Genomic DNA, 14953 nt, shown 5'->3' with positions numbered 1-14953 from the left:
AAAAAAAAAAACGATCACATTCTTGTTCCACTCTCCGAGAAAAAAAAGCCCGATAGCCGGCCACTCTCCGCTTATTCTCTTATTCTTGTATCTTATAGTAATCAATAAAGATTAAACAGGCATTAACTTATGATGTTAATGAAAAAGCGATTAATAGAATTATTTTACACATATCATCGTACGTTCTTAAAACAATATGATTATGTAAGTAAAATAACAATAGTTATCAACTGAAAAGTATATTTTCCTACTAAAAACAGCGTATCATTTTTAAAAGAAAATTGGTGAAAATATTAATAATTACCGTTAATCATTATGATATTAATTTATTGATAACACATATATCTAGTTAAATGAAATAGAATTTTGTTTGAAACAAATCATTTAGGCAGAACTGAATGATGCAGACCCGATGCAGAAATCAAACATGCCGGACAGTTCATGGACTGTTTACCGTCGATCATTTTGTAGCGCTTTTTCATTTGACGTCACTAACGTCCCGTCAATTTCCCGTTATAATTCTCATCCTTTCCTGTTTATGATTTCGTTTCGTGCAGTTTTTGAGTTGTTTGCGCAAGCTGAGAACGAGTATCCTGATAGCCGATTAATTGTACTGTGTAAATGTTATGTTTTCATATGTATCTGAAGGAGTATCGCCTATTTGTTGGCAAAGTTTAACGATCGCACACATTTTCAGTTTTTTAACGAACGTCAAATTTCTACATTTAACGTATTGACCACTGCTGTTCAAAACTTAATGACTTAGCAATTTCATGTCTGAATGACGACAAATTTGGGCATAATGTCACTTAAATATAATAAATTGTGTTGGTGGTATAAATGGGGGAAAAAGAAAATAAATTATAAATAAAATAAAAGTTCAACTAAGCTTCGATAACCTTTCTATGTGCTGCGCCGGGTGCGTGTTACCATGGTTATTCAATAACACAGGGAACACGCGTGAAGCATAAGAATTCAATATTTTTATGTTTAAATTGAAGAAAACATTTTTCGATCGCTGTACATATGAAACTATTCTAAATTGAATTGAATATGAAGATGCAAGACTCTCAGTCCTATTACTTTTTGAACAACCCTCGTATATATTCGAGAAAATCAAAATTGAGAAAAATGTACTAAGATTTTAAGAAAAGTGTAAGTATTTAAGATTCAGTTAATAATTTACATGCAATATGCGATTAATGACTGGCTTTGCAGTATTAATTATTATATTTCTACTGCGTTAAAAACGTGAATTTTTGCATATTTTGATAATTTTGGTAATTTACGTGGGTTTTAAGTGCCATTTGTAATATTGTTGTTTTTTATTTGTAATGTGTAAATTTCTTTCTATATTCACTTCACAATATTTACTTTGAAATTTATTTTCATTTTTTTTTATGAATATAAGCATGAATCCAGAGACATGCTGCTTTAAAGTCAGTATATTGAAGGTGGTGAAATTCCTTTCGGAAAATATATCTGAAAATTACAAAACTGTGTTTTCATTTATCACTTGTATCGGAATGAAAGGTTTTCCGTCTGTACGAACAAGTTTGGGTGTTAACATACTAGATGGCGATATCTTTGGTGTGGCTGGTGATTCCAACTTTGATGTTTCTGTGCTGAAAACGGAGTCTTCATAATCACTTGTACTTGTTTTTGACAACAACAGATCATGTGATTCGTCATCAACTTCCGTTGGTAGACGTCCATATAAGGCTGCATTGTCTCTTTTAAAGTTATGAAAGGACGTTTCCTCTTGCTTCTGGCCCTGAAACGGGCCCGATTTATGTGCTAGATCCGTCATTTTCTCCAGTAACTTTTCACGCCTATTCTTCTTCCTAAGAATTGCCATTTCTTTCAAGTAGGATCTCAACTGTCCATCTTGGTTGTTTCTCCTGATATGTGAAGCAATCATCATAACGATAGACAATCCATATATAAGTACAACTACCACAACGTAATAAACAGCTCCGTCATTGTCATATTCCGTTTCATGTGTGTCTAAAATTGCCACAAAGGTTTCATTATTAGTTGCCTGGACACGGAAACGCATGTTCCGAGTTGCCTCCATCGTACGATACTGAAACAAGTATTATTTTCTATATTAACCTTAATTAAAGTTAAAGTAAAACATTTTAGATACACAGTTCTCTTTTACATTATAACTTTACATATACATGTAAAAACACATTTAGAATACAGAATGAAATTATTATGAAATTATTATTTTGAAAGTTAAAACATATTTTATAGCAGCACATACATGTAAAGTATTATACATATTATCATATATTGTTGTTTTTCTTTGTTTGTTTTTTTTTTTGTTTTAATTGGGTTTTACGTCACATTGACACAGTATAGGTCATAAATTGTAATCATTTCACTGAATTTAAAGACATCATTGTGGTTCTATACATCATGACTTACAACTGTAAATGGGCGGAAACGAACTGTTAACCGAGTAATCCCTTATACCAATAAAGAGCAAGGCCCCGACATATGGTTTAACCAAAAGTTTATATCTATTTTATCAACAGAAAGGTTTATGGTGTGTCATGTACAATGGAAATCACAAACAAGAGGGCCATGATGGCCCTGAAGTCGCTCACCTGTACATAGGACCCCGGAGCAGGGCCAGTTTAAAGCCCGGGGCTTTTATTTGAACAAACTTTGTAGACAACCATTAGAAGATGTTTTATGCTAAACATCAAAGGTCTAACTCGTTGGGATTTTTAAAAGAAGATTTTTTAAAGTTTTTTCTTTACCCATATAGTAAAAAACAATGACACACCTGGGGCAGGGCCAGTTTTGACCCCATGGCTTTTATTTGAACAATCTTTGTAGACACTTACTAGAAAATGTTTCATGCTTAATATCTAAACTCTAGCTATTTGGTTTTTTAAAAGAAGATTTTTAAGTTTTTGCTATACTCGTAAAAGGAAAATCAATGTCCCCCGGGGCGGGGCCAATTTTGACTCCAGGGCTTTTATTTGAACAAACTTTGAAGACACTCACTAGAAGATGCTTTGTGCTTAATATCTAAACTCTTGCTATTTGAGTTTTTTCAAAGAAGATTTTTTTCAATTTTTGCTATAGTTTTACACATAAAGGGAAAATGAATGACCTCCGGAGTGGGGCCAATTTAAACCCCAGGGCTTTTATTTGAACAAACTTTGTAGACAATCACTAGAAGATGTTTCATGCTTAATATCTAAACTCTAGCTATTTGGTTTTTTCAAAGAAGATTTTTTAAGTTTTTCCTATACACATATAAGGAAATTTGAAAAATCAATGACCCCCAGGGCCGGGCAAATTTTGACCCCAGGGCTTTTATTTGAACAAACTTGGTAGACACCCATTAGAAGATGTTTCATGCTAAATATCTTAGCTCTAGCTCTTTGGATTCTTTAAAAGAAGATTTTTTAAGTTTTTACTATATGTATAAATGGAAAATCAATGACCCCCTGGGGTGGGGCCAACTTTGACCCTAGGGCTTTTATTTGAACAATCTTGGTAGACATCCATTAGAAGATGTTCCATTCTTAATATCTTAGCTCTAGCTCTTTTGGTTCTTTAAAAGAAGATTTTTTTAAGTTTTTACTATATATGCATATAGGGAAAATCAATGACCCCCTGGGGCGGGGCCAATTTTGACCCCAGGGCTTTTATTTGAACAAACTTGGTAGACACTCATTAGAAGATGTTTCATGCTAAATATCTTAGCTCTAGCTCTTTTGGTTCTTAAAAAGAAGATTTTTTAAGTTTTTACAATATGCATATAGGGAAAATCAATGACCCCCTGGGGCGGAGCCAATTTTGACCCAAGGGCTTTTATTTGAACAAACTTGGTAGACACTCACCAGAAGATGTTTCATGCAAAAAATCTAAGCTCTAGCTCTTTGGGTTTTTTAGAAGAAGATATTTTAAGTTTTTTCTTTTGGTTGCCATGGCAACCAGAGTTCTGCATTGAATTAAATTCTTTGAACAATTTTCAAAGGTGACCACCAAAGGAACATTCCTGTGAAGTTTGGATGAAATTGGCTTAGTGGTTTATGAGGAGATGTCATTTAAAGTAAAAGTTTACGGACGCCGGACGGACGACGGACGGACGGACGCCGGACGAAAAGCGATCACAAAAGCTCACCCTGTCACTTTGTGACAGGTGAGCTAAAAATGGTTTGGTCAAATTAAAACATGTACATTTTTATATAGTAGAAAACTAAACACAACAGTTACTTCTGTGTATGTCGTATGTAGGAGATTTTAAGTGTGTTTCTTAGCCACTGTCTACATCTTCCACAATATAGTCATGCATAATTTTTCGTCCATGCCAAGTTTGACTCCCCGGACATGCTTTGGTTCTTGCCACGCCCGAACTTTAAACATGACTTAACAGACAGACAGACAAAAACAATAGGCCCCTGAATCATGGGGCATTAAACGATTTTTACCTGGGGCCTCAATCCTTTTAAATTTGAATTACTCTCAAATAGCAGTAAATACTATAGAAAAAACACACATTTATCACAAAACATAAAAACATGTGCATAATAGATGTAATCCGGAACTTGGCAAATGTTGTTTTTTCTCAAAGATAATCCCCCGGTACAAACAATTTTTTACCGTTTTAACTTCACGGTGCACTACCGTTCCCAATAGATAGGCCAACCTTTCGGTTTATTTCCGAAGCTTTAACTGTAAAAGTTTGTTTGTACCCCCGAATTAGTCGGGTAAAAAATATTTTTATTCCGGTGTAAGTTTATCTAACATAGCACTAATGTCTTTAAATATTTTGTTGTTAACACATATATTATCATATATTATAAATTATACCGGCAAATTCTAAGATATAAAAAGTTTAATTACCTTTGCCATATTTTGTTTTTCTCCGGTAAATGAAATGGTAAAATCGAACCTTTAATCTGAAAATTTAAACAATAATTGTGAATCAGTTTTATATATACAGATTTTCTTGTCTTTTCAGTTTTGTCGTTTTGGGCGATATATTAGAAGTCTCTAGTAAGGTACTTTTGTAATTATGGACTGAAATATATGTTAAATTGCTTTATGATAGAAATATAAAACCTTTATTAAATTTTCTTAACCAACATTTCTTGTTGCATAATGTGACACCTTATGTTATTCATTCTCCATCTTAAACAAGAATAATTTGGTACCTTTTCTCAATGGAAATGCAAAAACCTGTGAACTCACATGAAAATAAAGTAGACCTATTTGTCATGTATATTATGCCAGCAAATTTCAACATAATAAGTAAATGCACGTCGTCACAAAATTAAGTATGGCGGCAATAAAATCAGATATGTACAAATGATCTGAAAATAACAAAAATAATGTTATATTGAAATGATTTTATAATTTGTAAAAGAATTGTATCTCTATTGTACATATGACATAGTAAAAACATTTTCACACATCTAAACATTACTTCAACCCACATATTGTTCACTTTTCAATCAACCTTCATACTGATATCATGTTATATGTTTATAAGTTAAAATGATTATTAGATTATTAAAAAACTAACATTCTGAATAAATAACACTTTATAATGTTGTACTGAATGATAATACAGTTTTAAACTTACAGTCTTCTTCTGCTTTCCATATTTAAATCAGACATATAAATCCTGATTTTACGTTTTATATTTTCCTTTTTGTCTAGTCAATTGCTGTAGCGAGCTACAGGTTGTTACTGTTCTACTTGAGGCATATAGCACAGAACAGCGTAGAAAACACGAGATTCTTAATGAATATTGACAATCTGTTTTATCGATAACGGTCTATTAGCAACACTACGAACAACAAAGTTAGTTATGAAGAACGTTTATTTCGCTTAAACTACAAGTTTCTCGTGATTAACATATATACAAGCATACATATATAATGACATGAAAAATACAATGACATGAAAGTAAACATAATATATTGGATGGACGAAACAAAATAGAGATGACACAAATATTAAAGCATTATGGCTATTGCATACACAGTAGTCTATACACATTAAAACTTTTCATTAGATTGGACCTGTTAGGTATACATAAAAGTAGGTTGAAATACATATCTAAGCATTAATAATCTGGTATCGTAATTTGAAAGCTTCATTAATATATTGACAAAGCATAATTATTGTTTCTTCATTTCATACATCAACGTATTTTTCTAAAAGACTTTGTACATTTGCAAACCGGTTTGTATACCCTATATTTATATCAGACATAGATGAATTAACAATTGTATAAATAATAATGTTACTTGAACTTATTATCTTAAATCAAAATTTTACAATTCGGACATATCTGTTTACATACAACGGATATCTTCCAAGTTCACCATACACAGCTACGTTACTAGTAGATTTTCTAACACCAAGAATAGTTTTACAAAATTTCAAATGAATATTTTCTAACTTTTTTGATTTGTAAAAACCCCATACTTCACTTGCATACATTTAAATAGAACTAATAAAAGAGTCGAACAACTGTAGGGCTATTTTTGGTTTTGTTTCATATTTTTTCAAATTTGCCACTAAATTATTTAGGGCTTTTCAACTTTTACCATATAAAGTTTGAGTATTTAAGTTAAAATTTCCTGTATAATTCAATGTGACACCTAGATAATTAAAATCATTTGCAATTTCTATATTATCTTGACCATGTAACCAGTTTTTCTCCTGCTCTTAAACCTCTCTTACGAAAAACTACGATTTTAGTTTTGTTTACATTAACTTCTAATCCCCATTTATTACAGTATTCATGAAGCTTATTTAATGAATTTTGGAGATCTAGAGGATTTTCATCAATTAATACCATATCATCAGCAAACAAAAGTAAAATTAGGCAAATATCTTGAAGATCTATACCAGAATTTAAGTTATTTTGCAAATAAAGTTCTAGATCTTCAATAAACAAGGAAAACATAATTGGGGAAATTATCTCCCCTTGACATAATCCAATCGAAATATCAAAAACATCAGAATAGTTACCACAGGACTTAACACAAGATTTAACAGAGCTATACATACTTCTTATTATTCTTAATAATTTACCATTCAAACCAGCATAATACATCTTAAACCAAAGTGCATCTCCTGTATACTCGTACATGGTATATGGAATCAAAACAGCGTTTTAAATCAATAAAAGCACAATACAATCTTTTATTCTGATTCAAATATTTTTCAATTATAGAATGCAATATAAAAACAGCTTCTGTAGTCGAACTACCTTTTTTTAAAACCAAACTGAGCATCAGAGATAATATTATTTTCATCACACCATTTAGTTATTCTTTGATTTAAAATACTAGTAAACAATTAACCAAGATGACTTAATAAAGTTATTCCTCTGTAATTTTGTACATTTTCTTTATTTCCCTTTTATGTAATAGTATTATACAACCTCTTGTCCAGATTTCGGGAAAAATGCCAGATTCTAAAATATTGTTAAATAGCTCTGTTATATGTCCAGACAAAATATCACTTGCTTCTATAAAATATTCGTTTAAAAGATTATCTATCCCCGCCGCTTTATTTCGGCGCATTGTCACACAATATATATATTTTGGTTATTAAATGTATCATATATACTAGTATGCTGGTCTTCATGTTGTGGTGGTGGTTGTTCACCCTCCGGATCACGGCAATAAGCCACATTGAATTTATCTGAGCACAGCTCAGCTACCGCATCGTTCCTGGACAGACTGTTGCTTTTACACGTTGTAAGAATACATTGCTATTTGTAAGGCCATTCCGAGTCTGCAATTTCCATTTAATTGTTTTGTTAACATTGCTCTTGAAGGATTTCCTTCCGTCAGAATTAGTTTACCCAGTACATACACTGTATAGTGTTTAGTACAGAGCCATGGAGTTGACTATAATATACAAAAAGATAAACGTGTGTCAAGTGTAAGTTTTTCTTACTAAAGTTTTGATTGAATGCCTGAAGTGTTGATGTACAGTGAAGGCTATGCTATGCTCTTAACATATACATGTATATATAATTCAAATATATCAAATTAGAACAAAAAGAAACTGAATTTGAGCCCTGATTTGCTCTGGTAAAAACACACATTTAGTATAATGATAATTTGTCATATCATTAAAAATGTGATGTGTTTAATTTAAAGGTATTTTGTTGTCTCCATTTTCAGAAGTCAAATTCTCAAATACATTAAAGTAGTGTAAAGTAGTCCATTACTTTCAAAAATCTTAAAGAGAAATGGTACTATCAATTAGACCTAGAACGTATGCCGGTATTTTCATGCGCCTTTTCGTAATTTTTGTCATGTTCTCGTAATCTAAATAATGCACATTATGAAAAAGCACTAACTTCCGTTTACATTTAAAATTTAATGTATCAATTGGTTAATATGTTTATATTTTTTTGTGTTTTTAGAGAATCTATAAAAAAAAGATTCTTTGAAAATTAAGAAATGCAATAATACTTACACTGTGAAAAAAACTAATTTAGGTATGTGCATTTGTATCTTAAATTCATCTGATTATTAACATGTTGTTATTTCAAACTCAAATTCTTTCAAAATTATTAGATAATTTAATGTTAGAATGAGCTAGACTGTACTCCAGGACGGTGCACGTCATTTCGTTGAAAGATATCTCGTCGAATACGACAGTTTGTCGAATATTAGTCGAATACGTCAGTTTGTCGAATATTGGTCGAATACGTCAGTTTGTCGAATATTGGTCGAATACGTCAGTTTGTCGAATATTGGTCGAATACGTCAGTTTGTCGAATATTGGTCGAATACGACAGTTTGTCGAATATTAGTCGAATACGTCAGTTTGTCGAATATTGGTCGAATACGTCAGTTCATCGACACTGAGACTACGACGACTGATCGAAAGTAATTTGTAACATTACAACAATTAATCGAAAATAAATTAAAATCCTACAACACTTAAAATAAATTTTGAGGCGCGCTTGATTATACAGAACAGAACAGAACATATTTCTTTTTTAGATTTAAGCATTACAGCTTATCATCATCAACCATTAAGTACATACATATACAATAATTACAAATAAATAAGAAGCATACAAAAACCATGGATTGAATTATATACATCATTATGGTTAGATATAAATGTATTTTTTAATTTGTTGCACATGAGAGAGTACACATCTGTATAATGATATTAAATTTTGAGTATTTGTGTTAGAATCCCCTAATTGAAAAGCCTTCACAATAAAAATGGAAAGTATATGCATAATGTATTTATTCTCGGTTTTTAGCAAACTTATACTCGGTCTTTTAATTTTGTATATATTTCTGATAAATATTTTTTCCTTAAACTTTTATAAGCGTCACATACTCGTACAAGCACAAAATGATATTCATCTTCTAAGTCATTTCTTGAACACATTAAACATTTTCTCTCATCCCTACTAATATTTCTATGTCTCCCTTTTTCTATGAGATAAAGTCTAAGTTTTGTGAGGGCATTGTTACAACCTGAATTGTAATAAAACCGGAATTGTAATCAAGTTATTACAAAACTGGTTAAGATGCAAAAATATTATTACATTTAGGTAGTCAACCTGAATTGTAATAAAATCCGAAAATGTAATAAACGGTCAAAACTTAAGAAAATGTGGCAAGAAAAGTCTCTTTCACATACATGGTGTTTAAAAAAAAATTGGACTTGGAATTTGGACATCGGAATTTTTATAAAACTTAACATGGAAGCGAATTAAAACTAATTTTAAAGAAAATACATTTCAAATTTGAAGAGCAGAAATGGTATCATAAAGTTGATGACAACCTGCATTCTTTAAAGTACTTGACATACATTTTATTCCTTCGATACCATTGAGAAATTTATTTTTAAGGTCACAGTTATGTTAATTTATTGATAATATGAATAAATAAAGGAAGGATGACGTTCATTCAAATGTAACAATATAATCTTAATACAATTCCAGAAAAATTGTCCATATAGTACCTTAAATAAACAATCTGAAGCGTTATGACATCGTGAAATGTAACAAACTATCTGATACGTGGCATTTTCATTTTCTATTCTGTACAACCACCAAATAATATATATTTTGAAGATCATCTTTACTTACGATATAATAGCAATAAAGAAAATTTGCTTGCTTGGTGTATAGAAAAGTTATTACAAAACCGGTTGACCTGCAAAAAAGTTATTACAATTGAGTTGACAACCTGAAATGTATTAAAACTCAAAATGTAATAAACTACTAATGAAAAAATAACGTTAAACATCAGTTATAAGAAATGTTGATTTTTGATACAAATGAAAATGTAGGAGTAACAGTGAAAGTTAAGTGTAACAATTTTAAAGTTATAACACTTGAGTTGAAAACCTGAAATGTAATAAAACACAAAATGTAATAGACTTTTTAATAGTTTTCTATTTCTAAAATAATTCTTTAACATCAATAACAACGATAACAAAAGAACCGATGTACAAACCATAAAAATAACGTTAAATACCAATTTAATTAGCATATAAATGGGTTAGTGTTTAGTTTTCTAAATAAAACACAGCTTATTGTATGTTTATGACTAGGAGATATCACCACTCGCTTAAAGAATAAAAGGAAAAGAAAACTTCTCAAGTTGGCCTACAGTAAAGTTCACCTACAACTTTAAAGGTAAGGAGAGTAAAGTTAAGGTTACTCTTAGTTTATTTTGTTACAGTTAGATTTAGTTGATAATATCAGATCATCACAGTATTTTGTTCGCGGTAATGAAATAAATAACACATGGGTTTGTGAGTAACAGTAAAAATATCACCCCTCGTAAAAATACTGTTAACCTGGGCTACGCCTCGGGTAACAGTATTTTCCTCGAGATGATATTTTTACTGTTACCAACAAACCCACTTGTTATTTATATATTACTTATAACTGGTATTTAACGTTATTTTTTATTAGTAGATGGTTTGTACATCGATTCTTTCGTTTCATTTGTTGTTACTAAAGAACTATTCTAGAAAAAGAAAACTAGTAAAACATTTATTACATTTTGAGTTTTTATTACATTTCAGGTTGTCTACTAAATTGTAATAACTTTTTGGCAGTTCAACCGGTTTTGTAATAAAATTGTTACACTTAACTTTTACTGTTACTCCTACATTTTCATTTATATCAAACAATCAACATTTCTTATAACCGATGTTTAACGTTATGTTTTTATTAGTAGTTGGTTTGCTCATCGGTTATTTCGCTTTCGTTGTTGATCTTAAAGTATTATTTAAGAAATAGACAACATTCAAAAAGTTTATAACATTTTGTGTTTTTATTACATTTCAGGTTGTCAACTCAATTGTAATAACTTTTTTGTAATTCAACCGGTTTCGTAATAAAATTGTTACACTTAACTTTTACTGTAACTCCTACATTTTCATTTATATCAAACAATCAATATTTCTTACAACTGATGTTTAACGTTATTTTTTTAGTAGTTGGTTTGTTCATCGGTTCTTTCTTTTTCGTTGTTGTCAGTTCAATAGGTTTTGAAATAAAATTGTTACACTGAACTTTTACTGTTACTCCTTCATTTTCATTTATATAAAAAAAATCGACATTTCTTATTACTGATCATTAACGTTATTTTTTATTAGTAAATGGGTTGTTCAACGGTACTTTCTTTTTCGTTGTTGTCAGTTCAACCGGTTTTGTAATAAAATTGTTACACTTGACTTTTAATGTTACTCCTACATTTTCCATTATATCAATTAATCAACATTACGTGTAACACATCTTTAACGTTATTTCTAATTAGTAGATAGTTTGTTCAACGGTTCTTTCGCTTTCATTGTTGATGCTAAAGAATTGTTTAAGAAATAGACAGCTTTCGAAAAGTGTATTACATTTCGTGTTTTTGTTACATTTCAGGTTGTCAACTCAATTGTAATAACTTTTTGGCAGTTCAACCGGTTTTGTAATAAAATTTTACACTTCAATTTTACTGTTACTCCTACATTTTCCTTTATATCAAACAATCAACATTACTTATAACTGGCATTTTATATTATTTTTTTATTAACAGAAGGTTTGTACATCGGTTCTTTCGTTTCCGTTGTTGTTGTTGCTAAATAATTATTTTACACTTTACATTTTACACTTAACTTTCACGGTTACTCCTACATTTTCATTTATATAAAAAATCAACATTTCTAATAACTGATGTTTAACGTTATTCTTTCATTAGTAGTTGGTTTGTTCATCGTTTTTTTTTCCGTTGTTGTTGTTGTTGTTGTTGAAGAAGAATTATTCTAGAAAAAGACAACTTTCAGAAAGTTTATTACATTTTGAGTTTCATTACATTTCAGGTTGTCAACTCAATTGTTTTAACTTTTTTGCAGTTGAACCGGTTTTGTAATAACTTTTCTATACACCAAGCAAGCAAATTTTCTTTATTGCTGTTTGTTTGTTTGTTTGTTTCAATTTACGCCTTTTTCCAACAGTATTTCAGTCATATAGGCGGTTTCCTAACCATCGTTCCTGGAGAGTCACACAAGTACTAGACAACCTTCCTCCGTGCTAAACTACCAAAGCATCTCCCGGGGATCGAACCCACGCCAGAGAGGTAACTGGATTAGAAGTCATTGACTCTAACCCCTCGACCACGGAGGCGGTCAATGCTATTATATCGTTAGTAAAGATGATCTTCAAAAAATATATTATTTGGTGGTTGTACAGAATAGAAAATGAAAATGAAAATGCTACTTATCAGATAGTTTGTTATTACAATTCAGGTTGTAACAGAGCGTGCGCAAAACATTTTTTGTAGACTGCTCCTAATGATTTTTCGCTTTAAATGAGATTCATTCACTTCAAATTTGAAATGTATTTTCTTTTAGTTTTAATTCGCTTCCATGTGTTTTAAACACCATGTATGTGAAAGAGACTTTTTTTGCCACATTTTCTTGAGTTTTGATCGTTTATTACATTTTCGGGTTTTATTACAATTCAGGTTGACTAACTAAATGTAATAATATTTTTGCATCCTAACCAGTTTTGTAATAATTTGATTACAATTCCGGTTTTATTACAATTCAGGTTGTAACAAGGCTTTCTACCAAGTTTATCAAATTTCGTGTTTTAGTTACATTTCAATTTGTCAATTCAATTATTATAACTTTTTGGCAGTTCAACCGATTTTGTAATAAAATTTTTACACTTGACTTTTACTGTTACTCCTACATTTTGCTTTATATCAAACAATCAACATTACTTATAACTGGTATTTAACGTTATTTTTTTATTAGAAGATGGTTTGTACATCGGTTCTTTCGTTTCCGTTGTTGATAAAGAATTATCTTAGAAATAGAAAACTATTAAAAAAATTATAAAATTTTGAGTTTTTATTACATTTCAGGTTGTCTACTGAATTGTAATAACTTTTTGGCAGTTCAACCGGTTTTGTAATAAAATTTTTACACTTGACTTTTACTGTTACTCCTACATTTTGCTTTATATCAAACAATCAACATTACTTATAACTGGTATTTAACGTTATTTTTTTATTAGTAAATGGTTTGTACATCGGTATTTTACGTTTCCGTTGTTGATAAAAAATTATCTTAGAAATAAAAAATTATTAAAATATTTATAAAATTTTGAGCTTTTATTACATTTCAGGTTGTCAACTCAATTGTAATAACTTTTTGGCAGTTCAACCGGTTTTGTTATAAAAATTTTACACTTGACTTTTACTGTTACTCCTACATGTTCCTTTACATCAAACAATCAACATTATTTTTAATTGGTATTTAACGTTATTTTTTATTAGTAGATGATTTGTACATCGGTTCTTTCGTTTCCGTTGTTGGTGTTGCTAACGAATTATTTAAGAAATAGAAAACTAGTAAAAATGTATTTCATTTTGAGGTTTTATTACATTTCAGGTTGTCTACTGAATTGTTATAACATTTTTTTGCAATTCAACCGGTTTCGTAATAAAATTGTTACACTTAACTTTTACTGCTACTCCTACATTTTCATTTATATCAGACAATCAATATTTCTTACAACTGATGTTTAACGTTATTTTTTTTAGTAGTTGGTTTGATCATCGGTTCTTTCTTTTTCGTTTTTGTCAGTTCAATATGTTTTGAAATAAAATTGTTACACTGAACTTTTACTGTTACTCATTCATTTTCATTTATATAAAAAAATCGACATTTCTTACTACTGATCTTTAACGTTATATTTATTAGTAAAAGGTTTGTTCAACGGTTCTTTCTTTTTCGTTGTTGTCAGTTCAACCGGTTTTGTAATAAAATTGTTACACTTGACTTTTAATGTTACTCCTACATTTTCCATTATATCAATTTATCAACATTACGTATAACACATCTTTAACGTTATTTCTGATTAGTAGATAGTTTTCATCGGTTATTTTGCTTTCGTTGTTGATGTTAATGAATTATTTTAGAAATAGACAACTTTCAAACAGTTTATTACATTTTTTATTATTACATTTTGGGTTGTCAACACAATTTGTAATAATTTTTTGGCAGTTCAACCGGTTCAGTAATAAAATTTGTACACTTTACCTTTACTGTTTCTCCGACATTTTCCATTTTATCAATTAATCAACATTACTTAAAACTGGCATTTAACGTTATTTCTTTATTAGAAGATGGTTTGTGCATCAGTTCTTTCGTTTCCGTTGTTGTTGTTTTTGTTGTTAAAGAATTATTTTAGAAATAGAAAAGTATTAAAAAGTTTATTACATTTTGTGTTTTTATTACATTTCAGGTTGTTAACTAAATTAAAATGACTTTTTGGCACTTCAACCGGTTTTGTAATAAAATTTTTACTCTTGACTTTTAATGTTACTCCTACATTTTGCTTTATATCAAACAATCAACATTACGTATAACACATCTTCAACGTCATTTCTGATTAGTAGATAGTTTGTTC

The 14953-nt window shown here is 30.1% G+C and overlaps 1 protein-coding gene across 1 annotated transcript; it reads right to left on the bottom strand.

The window, feature by feature from the left end:
• Positions 1 to 1489: 1489 nt before the first annotated feature.
• Positions 1490 to 5767, bottom strand: LOC132719143 (uncharacterized). Its single transcript, XM_060702883.1, has 4 exons — positions 5615 to 5767; positions 5221 to 5342; positions 4873 to 4928; positions 1490 to 2086 (listed from the first exon to the last, which is right to left on the bottom strand). Exons 3-4 carry the CDS (start codon positions 4879 to 4881, stop codon positions 1490 to 1492), a joined length of 606 nt encoding a protein of 201 aa, XP_060558866.1. The 5' UTR covers positions 4882 to 4928; positions 5221 to 5342; positions 5615 to 5767.
• Positions 5768 to 14953: the final 9186 nt, after the last annotated feature.

The sequence above is a fragment of the Ruditapes philippinarum genome, unplaced genomic scaffold (genome assembly GCF_026571515.1).
Source record: "Ruditapes philippinarum isolate M1 unplaced genomic scaffold, ASM2657151v2 ctg1510_1_1_1_1, whole genome shotgun sequence".
Taxonomy (NCBI): domain Eukaryota; kingdom Metazoa; phylum Mollusca; class Bivalvia; order Venerida; family Veneridae; genus Ruditapes; species Ruditapes philippinarum.
The sequence above is the reverse complement of the archived record's forward strand: the minus strand, read 5'-3'. Positions and strand labels throughout refer to the sequence as shown.